Source organism: Moschus berezovskii, chromosome 4 (genome assembly GCF_049115385.1).
Source record: "Moschus berezovskii isolate FMDL1 chromosome 4, NW_MosBer_1.0, whole genome shotgun sequence".
Classification (NCBI taxonomy): domain Eukaryota; kingdom Metazoa; phylum Chordata; class Mammalia; order Artiodactyla; family Moschidae; genus Moschus; species Moschus berezovskii.
The window spans coordinates 109,796,726-109,817,431 of NC_142463.1; the positions used below are offsets into that span (position 1 = coordinate 109,796,726).

The window sequence follows — 20,706 nt, forward strand, 5'->3', positions numbered from 1 at the left end:
CAGGAAAATAACGACAATTTGAGTAGCAAACAACTACTGGTGAGAGCCTGAGTTCAACGAATACCAAACCTGTTCCTCTTTCACTACGACTCCCTGCAACCTCACCCCATCTTCCGCCCACTCCAGCCCTCTTAGCGTTGTGTCCGGGGGGCAGCCCTTCCATTGGCTGTTGATTACAGGGCCTCATGCTCATACGAGCGGAAGTAGCCAATCAATGTGGCCCGTCTCCGCCCAGCCATCCCGCGCTAGATCACGTAATCGTTGCCCCTCCTGTAGCATGTCGGGAGTTGTAGTCTAGTGAAGCATTGCTGCCGATAGTGAAAGGAGGTCGAGAACTACTAGATCCAGCGACCCGAGCGCCGAGCGGTCCAGCTTTTAGGAGTACCCCTCCAACAATCTGGATCTGCAACCCGCATCCAGGAACAGGTGAGAGACGTTGAGGGCTGGGACCGGAGGCAGGGGCTAGAAACTCGGTCTTACCTCTGTAGCGCAACTTTAACGCACAGGAGGTGCAGTCTCTTGCGTCGGTGTTCCCCCGTTTTGGGAGTTGGTGGGACCGACTGTCTTGACACCGTGGATGTGCAGAAACTCCCGAACTCTGCCATGTGCTTTCCTGGAATCCCAGTATAACTGCACCCTGCTTTGCTCTTCCGCTGCGAACCCTACCCACCCACCCAGTGTTGCTCCGAGGCTGTCAGAACAGTCCTGGCTCTGTGAGGGTCCAGTCCCAGAGCCCCAGACTACATGTCCACAGTACCCAGGGGTTCTGCTTTCACGTCTCAAAGCCTGCGCTCCCCTCTCCTTGCCTACCGAAGGAGACCTGGGTTCTAGATTTGGCGCTGCCATTCCCCGGGTATCCTCCTACCTCCTAGAGCCTCAGTTTGGCCTCTATAAAAGAGGGTGGTTTAAAGATCCTCCCAGCCCCCGGTCCTGAGGTCCTTTACTCTGGATTCTTCAGTCTGTGCTCCAGAATGTGGAGGAAGAAACCAAGAGTATAGCAATTCCAGAGGCTCCCTGGTGGAGGCGTTGACGGTTCCTCAACCGGGTAAAGTCAGGTGGCTTTGAGCCCTAACTTTCTTATTTTAAGTGTGATCAACTGAGTCTCGGTTACCCAGCCGTACCTCTTGTTCTCTGCGTTTCTTTCTGTAAGTGCCCTCCAGTTTAGCCCAGAAGAGAGTAGGGCATTCTGGCTAGAGGTGAAAGGTTGAAGGGTGACTTGGGGAGCTCACAGCGTGCATCTGCCTCTGGTGCTTGCCCCTGCAGGGAGTGCTCAATGCCCCCTCCCTGTGCCACCCCCCATGCTGCCCCTGTCCCGCTGGCTGAGATCTGTGGGGGTCTTCTTGCTGCCAGCCCCCTGCTGGGTGCCCCAGGACAGGTTGCTGGGTCCCCTACGGCGACCCACCCTGGGGCACAGGTGCCCAGTCCTGGGGGCCTGGCACAGTGCCCGCTGCTGGCGGCAAGCGTGGACAGAGGAGCCTCGGTGAGTTTGGCAGGGGTGAGGGGCCTTGGGGAGGGGAGCAGCTGATTAGGTTTCTGACTTGTCCTCCCTCTTGTCAGAGCATTTTACTCCTCCCTCAGAATGAATGGAGACCAGAAATTGGACGCTTACGCCCAAGAAAGGCAGGATTTCATCCAGCACTTCTCCCAGATTGTCAAGGTGCTGACTGAGGAGGACATTGGGCACCCAGAGACAGGAGATGCCATTACCCGACTCAAGGAGGTGAGGGATTTACAACTTGAGAGGGTGAACCTTTGCAGTCTCTGCGCATGTGTGGGGTCAGGTGTGGGAACAGATTTTTATCTGAGACTCTGGGTCCATTCTGGAGGGGGCGGAGCCCGAGCAGGTCCAATCAATCCAGCTCTGTGCTTCTGGTAAGCCAGACATACTGCTTTGCATAGGGGTGGAGCGCCCTTGGGTTGAAGGCCTTGAACCGTGTAAGTCATTGATTTTGTTGAGACAGGGAATTAGGTGTCCAGAAATCATAACGGGCTACCTTGGCAGGGACCTGGGTGGAAGGGAGGAAGAAGTCTGAGATGGGTCTGAGTGAAGCCAGTGTTGCTTCAGAAACCCCTACTCTAGGGCAGGAACTGTTTGTTGAGATACCTAAGTTGCCTTATTCTTTTGGAGTATCTAGTAATTCTTTTTGTAATGCTGTCTCATTTGTCTGAGGGAAACTAAGGAAAAGGAAGTCTGTACCGGGATGGAGATTAAAAACAGAAGTCTTCCCAATGAATTCCATCTGGTTGACAACAGGGCAGCAGAAGGCAAAATGAGAAGCCCCAGCAGGAGGCGATGCCATTGAAGGAGTAGTGGATGGTCCCCCCCAACCTGAGTCCCCTCCAAGCTGTTCTCCGGCTAACTTGGGGAGGAGGGGGCTTGTCTTATTTAAGTGCTGCTGCTGCTAAGTCACTTCAGTCGTGTCCGACTCAGTGTGACCCCATAGACGGCAGCCTACCAGGCTCCCCCGTCCCTGGGACTCTCCAGGCAAGAACACTGGAGTGGGTTGCCATTTCCTTCTCCAGTGTATGAAAGTGAAAAGTGAAAGTGAAGTCGCTCAGTCGTGTCCGACTCATAGTGATCCCATGGACTTGCAGCCTACCAGGCTCCTTCATCCATGGGATTTTCTAGGCAAGAGTACTGGAGTGGCTTGCCATTGCCTTCTCCGTTAGTTAAGTGAGAGGCTTCTTATTTCCAGATAGGCTGAACTGTGGAGGGGGGCACGGAGGAGGTGGCTGAGAAAGGAGGAATGGGCTGTGAAGAGGACGTTAGGGGAACGGGACGGGAGAGACCTGAGCTAGCCATTGCCTTGGCATGCACAAGAGTTTTCCCTAGGTTCAAGCCCTGTCTGGGTTTGGGAGCAGATTTTAATCTCCAGTATGGAGTCTTTCAGTGTTCTGAAGAAGACAATGCAGAGAGAGCCTGGGGACTGGGGAACTTCCAGCTGTGCTCCACGACTGGGAAGAAGCCAAGAGAGTAGTAGTTCCGAGGTTGCCTGGAGGAGCGGTTGGGATTGAGAAGGATAAAGTTAGGTTCCCTGGTCGCTGGTGGGAGAAAACAAGGAGAAATCTCAGAATAGCTGCTCCGCAGACCCTGATGCCTTATCCCTCTGCTTTTTCCCCAGGTCCTGGAGTACAATGCCATCGGAGGAAAGTACAATCGGGGTTTGACGGTGGTGGTAACGTTCCGGGAGCTTGTGGAGCCCAGGAAACAAGATGCTGACAGTCTCCAGCGGGCCCTGACTGTGGGCTGGTGTGTGGAACTGGTGAGGAGGATGGGGAACAGCAGGCAAAGACGAGGTTTACTAGAGTGGGGGTGCCCTGGGTGGGATGGGGTGGGACAGGAGGGATGGGCCTGAAACTCAGCTTCTCAGTTATGTTTCTGTGCCTCCAGTGTGCTGTGGCCAAACTTAGTGAATAAGGGTTAACAAGTGTGGGGAGGCTTTTTTACCATTAGGTACATGTTTCACCTGTACTCCAGCAGTGGGCCCGGGCCTTGGAACTGGCCGTGAAGTTGTCAGCTCTTTCTTCTGGGCAGAGGACAGCCACAAAAGTGAGATAGTTCTTCTAGAAGATTATTCAGTGGCAGAGATTGAAAACTGGAAGTCTTTTGGTAGTTTTTGAAACTATTTTAAAATTAAATTCCCTATCCCTAAATCTAACAAAAGAAGAGATTTCACATAAAACCCCAGATGTCTTGTATCACATGGAAAATTGCTAGATATGGGTCCAGAGTCCCATATAGCAACAGTTGGCCGAAGTTGAATTCAAGCCGCTTCCCCAAGACTGGAGATGGGCTCTCTTGTGTGGGTCTGTCTCTGTTTTGCTCCAGTCTTCCTGTCTCAAGCTCAGTTGGCTCTTGAAGGTGTATGGTTTGCTGATCTGGCCCAGAGTCTCCATTTTAGGCTTCCCAGGGGAACTAGGTTTTGGAGTTCGGGAGTGCTAGGCCCTGAGGAGTGGGGAGATGAGCCCAGGAGGGAAGATGCTCTGGGCTTGGTGAATGCCAGGAGCAGCTGGCCTGAGGGAGGGTGTGATGAGCTCAGCATTGGCTGTGCTGTGCTCTTGGTGTGAGCAAATCAGGTGGAGCTGTCTGTCCTGCAGGTGGTGGAATTTCCAATCTGGAGCTTGTAAGGGAGATGGGGCTATACAGTAGGGATCTGCCCCCAAGGGGGTAAAAGGATGATGGCCTCACTGAGAAATGGGGCCCCTTCTAGGGATCGGTGGTGCTGAGGAGCCCATAGCCACAGACAGCAGGCAAGGAGTGAAGGGCGGGAGGATAAGGGCAGAGCTGTGGGGGGCCCAGCAGTTCACCTGGTAAAATCAGTTGTTACTAACCTTAGCTGCACTGTGGGTTCACCTGGGGTTGGGTTGGTTCGTTTTGACCAAACTGTGCTGCTTGTGGGATCTTAGTTCCCTGACGAGGGATGACCCTTGGTCCTGGCAGTGAAAATGCTGAGTCCTAACTACTGGACTTCCAGGGAGTTCCCGTGTTTTCTTAAACGCAGCTGTACTGTGACCACTTCCCCTCAGATCCCATTTGAGCAGACCACCTTTGTTTTTTATGATTTTTGTTATAATCTCTGCTTTTATCTTCCTTTCACTTCTACCACGTCTCCTTCAACCTCTTACTTTTCTATTTCAGCATTTACCTCCTAAAAACAAGGACATTTGCCTATACCTTTTTCACATCTGTCTTAGTCTGTTTGGGCTGCTGTAACAAAATAAGGTGGTTGGATAACATCACCGATTCAATGGACATGAACTTGGGCAAACTCTGAGAGGTAGTGAGGGACAAGGAGGCCTGGCGTGCTGCAATCCATGGGGCTGCAAAGAGCCGGACACAACCTAGTGACTGAACAACAACAAAATACCAGTGACTGGGTAACTTATGAACAGCAGAAATTTACCTCTCACAGCTCTGAAGGTTGGAATGTCCGAGATTAAGGCACCCACGTGACTGGGTCTTAACCAGGAGTCAGACTTCTCTTCCTGATTCATAGCCAGCATCTTCTTGCTATGACCGCAAGTGGAAGGGGCAAGGGAGCTCTTGGAGGTCTCCTTCATAAGGGCACTAATCCCTGGCATGAGGCTTCCACCCTCATGATCTGAGCACCTCCCAAAGGGTCCACCTTCTAATACTGTTATCTTTGAAAGTTAGGATTTCAACATAGGAATTTTGGGGGGAAGCATTCAAATCAGAGCAACAGTCATGATAGTTAACATTGATATCATAATATTCAGTTCAGTTTAGTTCAGTTGCTCAGTCATAATATTATCCAGTATATATTCCATATTTAAATATTCATCATTCTTCCCCAATTGTTTCCTATAAGGTTTTTTTTTTTTAAAAAAAAAAACATCTAGGATCCAAACAGAAGTGATGCATTGCATTTGTTAGTTTTTCTTCAGTCTTTAGAATACTTCCTCTATCATAATGGACTTTTTTAAAGTCTAGGCCAATTATTTGATAGAGTGGCTCACAGCCGTGTCTGATTAGTATCTAGAGGAAATAGGCAGGGTAGACATTTTGGTAAGGATGCAGTGTGGGTAATGTGGTGTGTTTCTCGTTACTTCCCACTGTAACACATACCTGGGGAGATTACTAGAAAAAACCAACCCAATACTGTGGTAAAATCCCTGTAGATTTAATGTTCTCCTAATAAATAGAAAGTGCAGTTGTGGGGCAGAGGAGATTGAGGGAGGCCACGGAATGAATGCCCTTCAGAGATGATCTTGGTTGAGTGGTGCTGGTTGAAACCAGGTGGCCCTTGTAGCCACTCAGGGGAGGCAGTGGAGCCCTGGCTTCAGGGAACAGTGCCACTCCATATAGACACATTGTAAATAAAATGTGTGCCCCCAATGTGGAAAGCCCAAGCCCCACTCCAGGGCAAGGTCAGAGGGAAAGGTGCAGATGGAGACCTCCTTCCCCGAGGACTTGGCATGGAATGACAGCAGCCCTTTCTGCACTGTGCACACCTGAGCTGGTGGGTAGTGGTGGGCACTTCCTCTGAGGCACGCAGATCCACTGGAACATGCACAGGGATCAGGGTGGGGTGAAGGTTTAAACACCATGTCTTCAAGGAATTCCTATAGTGGTCCAGTGGTTAAGGCTCAGCACTTTCACTTCTGAAGTAGGGCCCAGATTCAATCCCTGGTCGAGGAACGAAGATCCCTCAAGCCATGCGGTGCGGCCAAAAAGAAAAACAACAACAACAAACCATGTCTTCACAAGCTGTTTGAGGGCGCCGGAATGTGTAGCCTGGCTGCTTAAAGTGTCTCCGGGAGAGGTTACAGTGCTTCATTCTCTCATGTCTTTCTTAGACAAGCATTTATGGCCCAGCACTGTGCTGGGCTTTGGGAATGCCATGCAGTCAAACACCTCGTCCCTGCCTCAAGGTAGTTCATAGTCCTGCAGGGAGCCAGCATGGGCTGGTGCTTTCCAGTAGGCTGGTACTCAGAAGAGGAAGCCCTTTGAGAATGTTTAAGAGCCATGGGTGAAAGTGACCAGGAGTCAGACTTCAGTTCCACCCTATTAGACTCAGGCTCCTAAATGAGCTTCCTGAGGTGGGGTTTTGTTCCTGTTTGCTGGAGTGAGTAAGCAGTGCCCGGAGAGAATGCAGGAACCAGCCTTTCTTGTTCCTGAAGTCATGTAAAGTCACGCTGCATGAAGAATTCTTGTTTGAAACTCTCCCCGAAGTTTTTGGCCAGGGAGGAGTACAGTATATGAAGATATTTTATCATCTCCCTGATACCAGGGATTGTCTGGAGATCTGTTACATCTCTTACTCTGAAAACAGTGGAGTTTTTGTCTTTTTTTATAGTTGGGAAGCCTGAGCCAAAGAAGTCATACAATTTTCCAAAGTCCCACAGCCCAGATTAAAAGTCCTCACTAAACTTCCCTGGCAGTGCAGTGGTTGAGATTCCATGTTCTCAATGCAGGGGCCACGGGTTCGACCCCTGGTTGGAGAACTAAGATCCCACATGCCACACAGTGTGGCAAAAAAAAAAAAAACAGTCCTTGGCCTCATCCTGACCTCCCTTCCCTGTTCAGTGATTCTTAAAAGCAGCATCTCTTGCTGGTAGAAGGAACAATCATAAGGAGCCCTGGGACTTTTATTCCACTTTCCATCCTCCTAGCTCCAAGCCTTCTTCCTGGTATCAGATGACATTATGGACTCATCCCTCACCCGACGGGGGCAGACCTGCTGGTATCAGAAGGTAAGTGGGTGGGAAGGCAACAGACCACTGGGAAAGGGTCACATGGAGCCTGCGGAGGAGATGTTACGGGTTCTTGGTATCAGGCTAGGCCAGAAGTTGATTGCTTGTTTTTCTGTGTCCCTGACAGCCAGGCATAGGTTTGGATGCCATCAATGATGCTTTCCTTCTGGAATCATCCATCTACCGCCTGTTGAAGCTGTACTGTCGGGAGCAGCCCTATTACCTGAACCTGATCGAGCTCTTCCTGCAGGTATGCTGCACACTAGGGCTCCTCTGGTGGCCTTGGCCTCTCTGGGACATTCTCGTCCAGATATGGCATGCTCACTGTCCTCTGTGAGACATTCTTGTGGATGATACCCAGGTTTGCCTGGAAGGGGAAGTAATTGAGTGGGAGTTGGGGCGGGTGGTGGCGGCGGCTTCCCTGTGTCTCTGTGATTGAAAGGAGTGGTAAAGGGCATGTGTGTGACTGTATGGGCCTTGAGTTTGGGAGCCCTCTCTTCCTCCTCCTGTCTTTCTGACCACCCAATTATCAATTGCTGTGGGGATGTAGGGCCCAAGATTTCAGAGTTCTCCAGCCCTGGAGAAAGCCCAGTTCACAGGCCATCTTCCTGCTCTTTAGAGTTCTTATCAAACTGAGATCGGACAGACCTTGGACCTCATCACAGCCCCCCAGGGCAACGTGGATCTTGGCAGGTTCACAGAAAAGAGGTGAGGGACCATAAGAACCGTATCTGGACAGTGAGAGGGAGGGCTGGGAGGAAGTGCATAACCCTTCTAAGGCGTTTATCTTCTCCCTGCACTCAGGTATAAGTCTATTGTCAAGTACAAGACAGCTTTCTACTCCTTTTACCTTCCTGTAGCTGCTGCCATGTATATGGTGAGTGAGCCTCTTTATCCCTTGCTGCCTCATGTGGACCTTTCAATAAGGAGGCCACCGAGCAGACATGCCCCCACTATGAATGGCTGAGTGATCTTGAGCAAGTTACTTAATCTTGCTGAGTCTGTTTCCTCAGCTATAAGATGAGGATAAAATCCCCACCCGTGGGACTAATTATAAAAAAGAACTGAGTGGTTTACATGAAAGTGGACAGCCCATCAAGGGGGAACAATGAATTCTCCATCCGTGTACAGTAGTAGGAGTGGGGAGGAGATAATTCAGGCTGAGGGAGAAGACTAGATTCAGAGGCAATCAATGGGATTGATTATCTATGCTGACCTCCAAGTTTCCTTCCATAGTGAAAGAATTTGGAAATGGTAAAAAGATTAGGAAGCAGGATCAGAGCGACTCAGGGACTGAGCCTTGTGAGAGAAGAGAGTCTGAGGGCCTCCAGAATGGACTCACCTCTGCTGTGACTTGCAAGAAGACCCATAGCTAAAATCAGTGGGTTAGAGGGTGGACCATCAGCCAGGACTTCCTTTATCGGGGAAGCCAAGGATGTCTGAAAGGAGAGAAGACTTGCAGGGGCTGTACTGGGGCAAGACCCTCTTTGTGGGAGGGAGATGCAGGCGCTGTATGACTTGTTAACCCCCTTTTCCCTGTAGGCAGGCATTGATGGGGAGAAGGAGCATGCCAATGCCAAGAAGATCCTGCTGGAGATGGGAGAGTTCTTTCAGATTCAGGTAGGAAGCAATGGGGCACTAGCAGAAAACAGGCTCCAGCTTTGCTCCTTCCCTGCCTTACAGCCTCTTCATTCCTCCTTTTCTGCACCCCCTCTGCCCAGGATGATTACCTTGATCTCTTTGGGGACCCCAGCGTGACGGGTAAGATCGGCACAGACATCCAGGACAACAAGTGCAGCTGGCTGGTGGTTCAGTGTCTGCAGCGGGCTTCTCCAGAACAGCGCCAAATCCTGCAGGTGCCCTGGGGTGTGCTGTGGACCCCCAACCTGTGGAGTAGGGGAAAGAGCAGTGGTTTTTCAGTGGGGGTGATTTGCCACACACATACACACCCGCCCCCCGGCATTTGACAGTGTCAGGAGACATTTTATTTTTTTCATCACAACTTGGTGTGTGTGTGTGCCTGTGCCAGAGATGCTGCCAAATACCACACATACAGTAGCTTCCCACAAAGAACTATCTGCCAGAAATTTCAAATGGGCCAAGGGTTGAGAAACCCTGGGGTAGAGGAAGCTGAGGCCTGAACCCCACTGACTGAGCATTTGGGATGGGGAGGGGGGCAGTTGGAGATCTTAGCTACTCAGAGACCCTTGAAACTGGAGGCAGGAATGGAATGAGTGAATGGCATTGGAGAGGTTCTGGAATATCTGGATGGGGGAGTGGAGGGGCCTAGAGGTGCTGGGGGAAGGCTGATAAGCCCGTTTTCCAACCCCCGACCCTTCAGGAGAACTATGGGCAGAAGGAGGCTGAGAAGGTGGCCCGGGTGAAGGCGCTCTACGAGGAGATGAATCTGTCTGCTGTGTACATGCAATACGAGGAAGACAGTTACAGCCACATCATGGGTCTCATCGAGCAGTATGCTGCGCCCCTGCCCCCCGCCATCTTCCTGGGGTTAGCACAAAAGATCTACAAGCGGAAAAAGTGACCTAGAGTCTGTGAAGGTGGGGAAGGGAGGCTTCTCAATAAATTATTGTCTAACCTGTGGTTCTTCTGTTTCTGCTTGTGCCAGCCAGGGGCGCAGCTTTGTCCAGAATGGGCAGGGTGGGGGCCAGTTGCATGGAAGCCAGAACCTCAGGCTTTGGTTTCAGGACCACCTTGGGACTAAAAGGTCCCTGCAGTGGGACCTTAGGATGCGTCAAAAGCCATGGAGCTGGACCTGGGTGGGTGACACAGGCAAAAGCGTCAAGCGCTGGGGGCTGGGTCTGAGACTCGTCACGCCCATGCGTGAAGGGGCGCGGCTGCGCAGCGCCGGCCGGTCGGCCCAGCGCCCCTCCCCTCCAGTTTGTGCGGGCTGGGCGGGGACCACAGCCGCGGAGCTGGACGGGGCTCCAGACGCCGGAGCGGCTGCAGGAGGACCCTGGTGAGGATGGCTTGGCCTGCGGGTGTGGATGGGTGGATCGGGGCTCGCGGGGTGGGGCAGGAGAGGGGAGCAGTAAAAAATGAACAGAGAAGGGGTGGGGTGGAGCTGTGTACCATAGAGACAAGTGCAGAGAGAATGGGACAGACATGCTGGTGTTCGCAGCAGGGTGAAGGTGCACCGCGGCTGTAGGCTGAAGCCCGGAGCCCGGAGCCGAGGTCTGTCCTGGCCGGCCTGCCCGGTGGAGTTGACAGGCTGATGGTTGCTCCTGCAGCTCGGTCCTTTTCCCCACGCCTGCCCCTTTCCTGCATCGACCGGCCAGACGCACCTCCCCCCACCGCATTTCAGATCATCTGGGCGGGGCCTCTCGACCCCTTCTCCTGGGAGTGAGGGGCAGGGCCAGATTGCAGCAGAGAGGACCCAGGGTCCCTTCTGGGCCCCATCCTTTTACAAGCCTCCGCACCTCCAAGGAGATCGAGGGCGCAGCCGCATTCTCTGACCCTCCCCGCCCCATTCTCCGGGGGTGGGGGTTACATTCAATTCCACCTGCAAACACTGCAGCGGAAACTAATAGCCAGTCGATGTCTACTTGCATCTCATTTAAATATTGTCCAAGGCTCCCTTCCACGCCTGCCCTAGCATCTAAGTCACCTTGGTGTCCTTCCCGCGGCCCGCACCCCCGCTGGCTTGGTTTCACTATCCCTCTCTTCTAGGGCTGCATCTGCGGTTGCCAGGCAAGTGGATGTGAGAGACCTGATCCTCCTCATTCTTTAGAGGCCATCCCGTCGCCGCCGGTACCATGCTGTCCCCTCAGAGGGCTTTACTCTGCAACCTCAACCACATCCACCTCCAGCATGTCTCTCTAGGCCTGCATTTGTCCCGCCGTCCGGAGCTCCGGGAGGGGCCCTTGAGCACATCCCCTCCCCCAGGGGACACTGGGGGCAAGGAGAGCCAGGGCCCCTGCAGTGGGACCTTGGTGGACGCCAATTCCAACAGCCCAGCCGTGCCCTGCCGATGTTGCCAGGAGCATGGGCCAGGCCTAGAAAACCGGCAGGACCTAGCACAGGAGGAGGAGGGGGCTGCCTCTCCCTCAGACCCGGGCTGTTCCTCCTCTCTCAGCTCCTGCTCAGATCTTAGCCCCGATGAGTCCCCCATCTCAGTCTACTCCAGGGACCTCCCTGGCAACGAGGATGTCCACCCTCAGCCCAGCATCGTTCCCCTGGAGCAAGGCTCCCCCATGGCTTCCGCAGGCCCAGGCACCTGCTCCCCAGACAGTTTTTGTTGCTCTCCGGATTCCTGCTCTGAAGCTTCCTCTCCATCCGGTCCAGGCCTGGACTCCAATTGTAATGCCCTGACCACTGGCCAGGAACTCCCTTCCCCAGGGCTAGAGGAAGAGGAGGAGGTGGAGGAGCAGGAGCTCCCTACCTCTGACCTCCCAGAGGCTGATGATGAGAAAATCGATGCTGGGAAAACCGAACCCAGTTGGAAAATCAACCCCATTTGGAAAATTGACAAAGAGACAACTGATGCTAGCTGGAAAATCACTGAGAACAATAACTCTGGTTGGAAAGTCAATGGGAATACCATTGAATGTTGGAAAACTGAACCTGGAAAATTCGACTCCAGTCGGAAAACCAATACAGGAATAACTGATTCTGGTTTGAAAACTGATGCAGGGAAAATTGATGGGGGATGGAGAAGTGACGTCAGCGAGGAGCCGATGCCCCACCGGACAATCACGTCCTTCCACGAGCTGGCCCAGAAGCGCAAGCGGGGCCCAGGGCTGCCCCTCGTGCCGCAGGCCAAGAAAGACCGCAGTGACTGGCTCATCGTCTTCTCTCCGGACACCGAGCTGCCCCCCACAGGGTCGCTCGGCAGCTCCCAGGCGCCTCCCCGAGAAGTCACCACCTTCAAGGAACTCCGGTCCCGAAGCCGGGCTCCGCCCCCGCCAGTCCCGCCCCGAGACCCCCCAGCCGGCTGGGCCTTGGTCCCACCTCGGCCCCCACCGCCACCCGTCCCTCCCCGGAGGAAGAAGAACAGACCTGGGCTGCAGCCCATAGCAGAGGGGCAGCCCGAGGAGGGCAGGGCGGGCAGCCCAGCTGCTGGTGAGGAGGCCCCAGCTTCAAAGGAGCCGGAGCAGCCAGGTCCTCAGGCTGGCACTGAAGGTAAGTGGCCATAGGAGGTGGCGAGAGGAGGGCTGGCCTTTGGCCTCCCTACAGCTCCAAAGCTTCCGACCCGACCCCTGTCTCCCCTCCATTCTGTGTGACCCATCCCACCCATCCTTCCCCTCCCCTGCTACCGGGAGCGCTCCGGGAAAGGGAAACTGGGTGGCTCCTTGGGTTACGGGGACTAACTCTTTGCTCCCTCTTTCTCCCGCCCCTCCTTGCCTGGCTGCCCATCCCGCTGGCCTCCTTCCCCTCCGCATCTGCCCCGCCAATCCCGCCTGCAGCCGGTCCCCTCCTGCTCCCTCGGCCCCTGGTTTTTCGGTTCTCGGCTGACGGGCGCCCCCTGTTGCAGGGTGGGAGCGCGGCCCCAGCTGGGTCTCTGCTCCTGGCGCCTCTGGCTAGCTGGCCAGGCGCTGGGCTGCGGCTCCTGGGGGCACCGAGTAGCCCGGAGGAGCAGCTGCTGCCCGTCCGCCTGTCCCCGGTGGGGGCCTATTCGCCTCCGGCTAGGGGGGACCTTCCCTGCCTGGCCAGCCCTGAGCTGGCACTGCTGCTGTCCCCGCTCTTTCCCAGAAGTAGCACCTTCCCCCCCGTGGCTTCCCCACCCCGCCAGGTACCCGCCCCCCCGCTGCCACGGCCACCTCGTCCGCCGAAGGCCCCTCGCTGGACCAGGAGCCCACCGCCTCCGCCCAGGCTACGTAAGACGGATGGGGGCCAGCCCCGCGGGCCACGCCTCAGGCGGGGCTGCCCCGCCCACTCCAAAGCCCCGCCCATCCTCGGCCAGGCCTTTGCTTTAGTTTTTTCCCGGGTTACCCGGCTGGGTCCAGCCCTTCGACCTGGGCGATTCCAAGATCATTGGTCCTGGGGAGTCTGGTCTTGCTAACTCCCCGTGCTGGGCGAAGTTTGCTGCTTTCCGAGCTGCGTGGCCGGGACATAGTGGATACAGGCTTAGCCGGCTTCCACACACAGCTTAAGGGGGTCCCAGCAAGTCCATTGTTAAGGACCTTGGGTCACACCCTCTGTGGAATTCCCTGGCCAGTGCAGTTCGAGCCTGACCCCCACCTTGTACGGGAAGGGTGAAGGGTAAAGTTCGCTCAGCTCACTGGCCGAAGGGGGTTCTGGTCACTCCTTCCCCTTGGGGCCAGCCCCAGTGGGCTGCAGCGAGGAGCCCTCCGCCTAGCTGGCACAGGACCCAGGTTTCCCCTTTCCGGCGCCTTCCAGCCTCCCTCCCAATCCTTGGGTCTGCTCTCCCTCCGTCTCTCCTCCCATTCCCGTCTGTCTGTCTTTCCATTGGTCCAGGCTCCCCACGTGCTCCCTGGGTCCCCCCTCCCCCGCCACCGCCCGCCAGGGGGTTGGGGGGGAGTGGCGGGCACAAGGCTGCCCCTCCCTTCCCTGCCCTCTCATCTCCCGCCTTTCAGGGCCCAGCCTGGCAGGCGGGAGGGAGGTGAGCACGGCTACCCCACGCTGGGACTTCCGGGATCGAGGAGTGGGAGCTGGGCGGTGAGGAAGGGAAATGGGAACCGAAAAGTGGGGAGCAGGGCGGCAGTACTGAGATACATAAATGCAGGCTTTCACTCCGAGAGCTGCCCTGTGATCCCCGCAGCCCTAGGCTCCTTTTCCCAAGACTTCAGGGACTGGGGTGTCTAGACCCATAGGAGATGACCCTTGCGAAAGCCTGGAGTCCTTGGGGGTGACCCCTGGTAAGTGTCAGTGCATTCTTCTTGCCCTACCCCAGTCCGTAGTTCCTGGTCATTCGCCGGCGTCCCCGGGGCCCAGCGACTGTGGATGGCAGAAGCCCAGAGTGGGACTGGCCAGCTGCAGGAGCAGAAAAAAGGTAGGACACCCTGACTTTTGACCCTTGGTTTGGAAATCAACTTCCCCTCACTTAGGCCCTCCTCTCTCAGGGTCAAATTTCGTGAACTGGCCTCTCCCGAGTCCCTCGGGGTTTGCCTGGGGTGAGACAAGGGGCTTTGACGCTTCCTCTCTTTCCCGGACCCCCTGCAGGTCTCCTGATAGCTGTTAGTGCTTCAGTGGATAAAATCATCTCGCACTTTGGGGCCGCCCGGAACTTGGTTCAGAAGGTGAAGGTGCCTGTAGGGAGGGTGTTGGGGGGTGAGGAGGGACATGTAGCTCTGAGGGCACAGGGGAAGGCTGGAGGTATCCCTGGACCCATGCCCATTGCGCCGCCTCCAGGCCCAGTTGGGGGATAGCCGTCTGAGCCCAGACGTGGGGCACCTGGTGCTGACCACCCTCTGTCCGGCCCTCCATGCCCTGGTGGCCGACGGGCTGAAGCCTTTCCGGAAAGACCTCATCACTGGGCAGCGGCGGAGCAGCCCCTGGAGTGTGGTGGAGGCGTCTGTGAAGCCAGGTGAAGGGGGCGAGTGTGGGACTGGGCAGAGGGCAGGGCTGGGGTCTGGCTGACAGCGCCCTGTGTCCTCAGGCTCCAGCACTCGTTCCCTCGGCACCCTGTATAGCCAGGTCAGCCGTCTGGCCCCGCTGAGAAGCAGCCGTAGCCGCTTCCACGCCTTCATCCTGGGCCTCCTCAAGTGAGTGGCCTTCTTTCTGGTGTCCCTCCCACAGCCTGGGGACTGCAGGGATGTCCTGGGCGGTACATATGGTGGGTGCCCCATGTCCCCAGAGAAGGCCTTCCCTCTCCTAGTCTTATTTCCCATCCTCCACCCACAGGGGGCTGGTGTCCCTGACTTCTATTCCCTCCTCTCTCCCCCAGCACTAAGCAGTTGGAGCTGTGGTTTTCCAGTCTCCAGGAAGATACAGGTCAGAGGCCCAAATGGGAGAGGATGGGCTTGCTAGACTAGGGAAAGTAGGAAAAGGGATCGCTTCTGATGGTTCCCCCTGATGTCAGAATGCTCTTGATCCAGGTTTCCAATCTTACTACTCTTCTCTTTGGAACTCTTTTTGAAAAGTTAGTTTATTATTTATTTGGTTGCATTGGGTGTTCATTGCTTTGTGCGGCTTTCTCTAGTTACAGCAAGTGGGGGCTATGCTTCATTGCTGTGAGTGGGTTTCTCATTGTGGTGGCTTCTCTTGTTGCAGAGCACAGGCTCTAGGGTGCTTGGGCTTTAGTAGTTGTGGCACATGGGTTTATTTACTCCACGGCATGTGGAATCTTCCCAAACCAGGGATCGAACCTGTGTCCCCTGCATTGGCAGGTAGATTCTTATCCACTGCACCACCAGGAATGTCCTGCTTAGAACTCTTTTAAGGAGTCTTATTAATAGGAGGAATGACCCTGATCCTCACTATAACCTCCAAAGACTTGGTTATCTGGCCTTTGCCTTCAGGTCTGGGGCTTTCCCTGGTCGACGGTCTCCTTTTCAGTTCTTCCTGCCCCAGGGCTCTTTTTGCTGTGCCTCTTCCAGTAGGGCTTCCTGCTCCTCCTGCCTCTTCATTAACTTTCATTCATCCTTTGGGTCCTTCTTCAGTGAAGCTACCCCACCCACTCGTTTTGCTCCCATGGCCCTCAAGTCCTCCTTTTTGTTACTTATATACTTGCCACTGGGCATCCCAAGTGGCGCTAGTGGTAAAGACTCTTGCCTGCCAATGCAGGAGACCCGGGAGATGAAGGTTCCATCCCTGGGTTGGGAAGATCCCCTGGGGGAGGGGACAGCAATCCACTGCAGTATTCTTGCCTGGAGAATCATGGACAGAGGAGCCTGGCGGGCTGTGGTCCATGGAGTTGCAAAGGGGCATGACTGAACCAATGTAGCATGCATGCATACTTGTTGCCACACCCCTCTCTAGGCGGTGGCTCCATAGTGGATGTGGCAGCCCTGTATCCTGTCGAGTCCCCCTCTCTGCCCCAGTGCCCAGTGTAGAGCGAGGCCCAGGAGGGTGTTTGTTGACTGGCCAACTGAAGCCCTTGGACGAGGCCCAGAGCAGGGGCTGACGTTCGCCTGCCCTTTCCCAGGCCTGCTGTCCCTCCTGTACCTGCCCACTGGCTTCTTCTCCCTGGCGCGGGCTGGCTGCCCCTCCTTGTCCACCGAGCTGCTGCTCCTGCTGCAGCCCTTGTCGGTGCTCACCTTCCACCTGGACCTGCTCTTTGAACACCACCACCACCTGCCCCTGGGGCCGCCTCAGGCCCCACCTGCCCCAGGCTCGTCTCCGGCCCTGCAGCAGACTGTGCAAGCCGTGCTGCACTGGGGGGGTCGGCTGGCCCAGAGCCTCCGGGGGGCTTCTGGGGAGGCCCCTCCGGGCCCTTCAGCCCCCTCCAGCTCTCCCAGCCCCTGCAGCTGGTGGGAGCAGCTGACCCAGGCCTCCCGGGTCTATGCATCTGGCGGCACCGAGGGCTTGCCTCTTCCCCGGTGGGGATCCAGGCGTACCTGGACTGCAGCTGAGGCCGCACCAGAGAGGTCCCCGCACACAGAGGAAGCAGCACCAGGCAGAGGCGTATGGCTGGGCAGACTGTTTGGAGTGCCTGGGGGCCTCGCAGAAACTGAGAGCGGAGCCCCAAAGTCCAGGTAATGGGGTCCCTGGCCCCCTCCATGACCTCTGGCCTCTTCTCAGAGCCCTCAGTTAGCCCAATTTGTTTTTGGTGCACTGGGTGCTGGCAGGATCCTGACCAGGGATTGCGCTCAGGCCCCAGCAGTGAAAGCAGAGAGTCCTAACCTTTGGACAAGCAGGGAACTCCCTCAGTCACTCTTAATTTGAAACTTGGTAGGGATCCTTTAGGTCCGAGGTTAACAGCCTGGCTTTTCTATAGCCATGGTGGTTATATTCTTAAGTCATGAGCTTTTAAGAGTTATTAAATACCTGCATGATATTGTCCACTTTTCCTCTTGGCTCTCAAAGCCAAGAATACTTTCTGGCTCTTTAGAAAAAAAGGAAATATTTGTGGACTCCTGCTCCAGGGTTTGACCATTGGTGGCTTCTTAATGGCTTCAGGTACTCTTTAGTGACCCTCTGGAGCTAAGCTTGCTGGTTCCGTAGGTCCCTTTGTGGCTTTTGGTGTGGTAGACCTTCACTGCCACCTTCCTAATCACCTTAAAGGTAACTGTCCCAAGACTGCCACTCTACCTTCAGTAGTGACCAACTCCTGACCTCTTGAACCGCAGTTGGTTCCTCCCTCCAAAGTCCCAGATACTTGGTTCTTTTTATGGAGGTCGGGTGACCTCTGTGACCCTGCATCTTTTCCTCCAGGAGACCATCCAGCTGGTTGCCCCCGACAGTGAGTGTGTTGGCTTTGGTGAAGCGGGTGGCACCTCCTGAGGCTCCCTCATCTCCTAAGGAGCTTGAGGTCTCAGAACCCAGCACGACGCAGACCCACAGGTAAGGAGGGTCAGGGAGAAAGCACTAGTGTGCACGTTATGTTACATGTGTGGGTTTTTCTGACTTCACAATGTGGATGGGAGGTGATGAGTGCTTGGTTTGCATTCAATCTTTGCTGTCTATTATTAGTGTGATACTAGTTTCTCTGAACTTTTAGTTTCTTTTCCTGTAAAAAGAGGATATTTTACATTTTTCCTATGGTTGTTGTGAAGACCAAACGTGATTTTATAAAAGCATTAGGCACAAAGAAGGTGCCCAGTTACCGGTCAATTTTATTACTGTATGAGTGTACGAATGAACGTGTGTGTGTCCACTGGGGCACTGGGCTTCCCTTTAGTGGGGCCTTCTAATTTGGCACCAGGGGCTGTGTCATCTTTAGGATCTGGCTTCTTTTAGGTTCTCAATCCATTGAATTTGGCTTTTTTTTTTTTTGGCTGTTCTGGGTCTTCACTGCTGCTCGGGCTTTTCTCTAGTTGTGGAGCACGGGCTCTAGGGTGCAACAGCTTCAGTAGCTGTGACTCCTGGGCTCTAGAGCACAGGCTCAATAGTTGTGGTGCATGGGCTTAGCTGCTCCATGGCATGAGGGATCTTCCCGTATCAGGGATGGACTGCATCAGGGATGCATTTGCAGGTGGACTCTTTACCACTGAGTCATTAGGCAAACCTCTGAATCAGGTTTCTTGATTTTCCATTCAAGTACTTTTCAAGTACATACTATGTGCTTAGCATTATACTGGAGGAGGGAATGCAAAGGGAAACCTGTTGGAATCTCTGCCCTCAAGGAGCTTGTAGTCCAGTGGGGATACCAGTTAATAAATGAGCACTTACAATTCTGTGTGCTAAAGACTCTGGGAAAGGAAGATAGTTCTGTGGAGCCATACAGACAGGGCTTCTTCTCCAGGTCTGGGGACTCAGAGGAGCCTAGTGATGGTGTGGGCTATGCATCTTGCAGAAGGAACAGGATGCAAAGGTGGAGAAGTCAAAGGGTGCTAAGTGAGGAACCACGAGTACATGGCTGGAGTGGAGGATCCTGGCAGGGGTGATGGGGAGGTCAGAGGTATCAGTAGACCAGTGAAGGAAGCTGGGTATCACTGTGAGGCAGTGGGAGCCATTAAAGGGTCTTAAGCCGAGGGGTGATAAGTTTTAGAAGGATCTCTACTGCTGTGTGGAGAATGGGGAGGGTGGTCAGGATTCAGGCAGACAGATTATATGCCAGTGGTCCAGAGAGTATAGAGGCCTAAACTAAGATAATGGCTGTGAAGCTGAAGATAAATGGAGTGGTGGGAGAAACCAACATCAAACAGGTTTTGGTGACTGATTGGATGTAGAGACTGAGGTCCCTTGTTTTTTACCAGGAATAACTGTATAGATGATGCCATTTACCACTATAGGGGACCTAGGAGGAGGGACTAGTTTGGAGGGTTAAGATGAGTCATTTAGTTTTCATATGTTGAATATGAAGCACCAGAGAAGTGCAAATTACATTAAATAAGGAGCAAGAGTGGGCCTGGAGCTTACGAGAGGGCTGGGCCCCAAACAAATCAACATGTTGAAGAGACGTGGTCCACATGTCTCTCCCAGACCCCAGCTGATGTTTAGTGAGCTGAACCAGCAGGGACATACATACCACGGATGGGGGGTGGTGAGGCTGGCGACAGGCACCCCTACCTCACTTCATCCCAGCCTCTCCCTCTGGCTCCTCACAGGGCAGTCCGGGCTCTCTGTGACCACACTGCTGCAGGACCTGACCAGCTGAGCTTCCAGCGAGGGGAAGTGCTGCATGTCATCGCCACTGTGGATGAGGACTGGCTCCGCTGTGGGAGGGATGGAGCAGAGGGGCTGGTGCCCGTGGGGTATACCTCCCTTGTTCTCTAGGCCTAGCGCTGTTTCCTTTCCTGCACCTCTCCCTTCTGTCACCTGGGAATGGAATGGCCTGTGAATACTCACCCATGCACACTGACTGTCCCCAAAGTACTTTCCCTGTCTGCAAAATGACACTTTGCTCCCACAGCCATTTCTGCTAATATCTAAAGTAAACTTTCTTCCTTCCCTCCCATACCCATCTATAAGATGAAATCTGCTCTTTGAAAATATGAAAATATATAAAAAGAATTTCCCTCCATGCCATCTCTTTCCTCTTTCCAATCTGTATTCTGCAAAATGGCAATCTAGCCCCCCTCTATCTTCTTCCTCCGTAAGTGGACTGCGCCTCTATATATGCCTCAGCTCCCAAGACTTGAAGGGCCTCTATAGTCTTCTTCCTGTGTATGGAACCTTCCCCCACCTCACCCATCCCACGTTGCCTATATTTATCATGGACTCATGCTGGACTAGGTGCTCAAGTCTGGACACCCCTGGTGGGTGGGCCTGTGGTGTTGGTCTGTCTCCTTCCTCCTTTGTCCCAATAAAGAGTGGGAGTTTAATGTGTGCGTCACTGTGGGTTTCAGGACATAGGCTATGGGGGAGGGGCGGGAGGCCGTGTCATGGGGAACCCACAGGAGATGCTTCCTTCCTAGCTGGGTCTAGTTCTGTTCCTTGAAAGGTAGCCCCTGATTGGTGCCTGACTCACTAAAGTGCATCTCTAGTCTGAGACTTGATTGCTTTGCTTAGACTGATATAGTAGGAGCCTGAGTAGATAAGGGAGAGCTGGACTTAGTCCATGAAATTGTACTTATGAGCTTCATAGCTCAGGTGATGGGAGAGTTCAGTTCAGTTCAGTCGCTCAGTTGTGTCCAACTCTCCACGACCCCATGAATCACAGCACGCCAGGCCCCTCTGTCCATCACCAACTCCCAGAGTAAGAGGTGTTAAAAAGGGACACTTTTTTTTTTCCATTTAATATCACCATTCTGTGGCGAAATAATTTTAGGAAGCATAATAACTTGACGTCTATTGTTAGGAGTTAATGAATTTCCTTTCAGTCTTTTGAAATGAGAATAGCTAAATGCTCCAGAGCCTGAAGGACGGTAGAAATCACTACAAATGATTGCCTACAGGAGAATTACTAAAAGGTTAGAAGAATAGAAAGCTACATCAGTCAATAGGAAAGTTAGGGGGCAGCTGAGAACT

At 54.1% G+C, this 20,706-nt stretch overlaps 2 protein-coding genes across 10 annotated transcripts; both read left to right on the top strand.

Annotated features, from left to right (window-relative positions):
- The first annotated feature begins 273 nt into the window (after positions 1–273).
- On the top strand, positions 274–9,816 carry FDPS (farnesyl diphosphate synthase). 4 transcript variants are annotated; one of them, XM_055403105.2, is made up of 10 exons: positions 274–426; positions 1,558–1,720; positions 3,123–3,263; positions 7,135–7,215; positions 7,343–7,465; positions 7,835–7,923; positions 8,020–8,092; positions 8,758–8,835; positions 8,937–9,071; positions 9,557–9,816. In XM_055403105.2, exons 2-10 carry the CDS (start codon positions 1,580–1,582, stop codon positions 9,755–9,757), a joined length of 1,062 nt encoding a protein of 353 aa, XP_055259080.1. In that variant the 5' UTR covers positions 274–426; positions 1,558–1,579; the 3' UTR covers positions 9,758–9,816. The 4 variants fall into 4 exon arrangements, with proteins under 4 accessions (XP_055259080.1, XP_055259081.1, XP_055259082.1 ...); XM_055403106.2 differs by having other exon boundaries at positions 279–426; positions 1,579–1,720; XM_055403107.1 differs by lacking the exon at positions 274–426 and adding an exon at positions 433–1,045 and having other exon boundaries at positions 1,579–1,720.
- A 1,172-nt stretch (positions 9,817–10,988) lies between these two features.
- RUSC1 (RUN and SH3 domain containing 1) lies at positions 10,989–20,060 on the top strand. Of its 6 annotated transcripts, none has more exons than XM_055403097.2 (10): positions 10,989–12,354; positions 12,639–13,049; positions 14,087–14,185; positions 14,356–14,438; positions 14,545–14,719; positions 14,792–14,897; positions 15,080–15,126; positions 16,280–16,829; positions 17,509–17,637; positions 19,344–20,060. In XM_055403097.2, exons 1-10 carry the CDS (start codon positions 10,989–10,991, stop codon positions 19,510–19,512), a joined length of 3,135 nt encoding a protein of 1,044 aa, XP_055259072.2. In that variant the 3' UTR covers positions 19,513–20,060. The 6 variants fall into 6 exon arrangements, with proteins under 6 accessions (XP_055259072.2, XP_055259073.2, XP_055259074.2 ...); XM_055403098.2 differs by having other exon boundaries at positions 14,356–14,432; XM_055403099.2 differs by lacking the exon at positions 12,639–13,049.
- Positions 20,061–20,706: the final 646 nt, after the last annotated feature.

Bases quoted from the DNA above. Each gene is read 5' to 3' on its own strand.
- FDPS (XM_055403103.2), top strand. From the start codon at position 1,299: ATGCTGCCCCTGTCCCGCTGGCTGAGATCTGTGGGGGTCTTCTTGCTG. The intron at 1,721-3,122 runs GTGAGGGATTTA...CTTTTTCCCCAG, and splicing joins CCATTACCCGACTCAAGGAG to GTCCTGGAGTACAATGCCAT. The intron at 7,924-8,019 runs GTGAGGGACCAT...CCCTGCACTCAG, and splicing joins GGCAGGTTCACAGAAAAGAG to GTATAAGTCTATTGTCAAGT.
- RUSC1 (XM_055403097.2), top strand. From the start codon at position 10,989: ATGCTGTCCCCTCAGAGGGCTTTACTCTGCAACCTCAACCACATCCAC. The intron at 14,720-14,791 runs GTGAAGGGGGCG...CTGTGTCCTCAG, and splicing joins GGAGGCGTCTGTGAAGCCAG to GCTCCAGCACTCGTTCCCTC. The intron at 16,830-17,508 runs GTAATGGGGTCC...CTTTTCCTCCAG, and splicing joins AGCGGAGCCCCAAAGTCCAG to GAGACCATCCAGCTGGTTGC.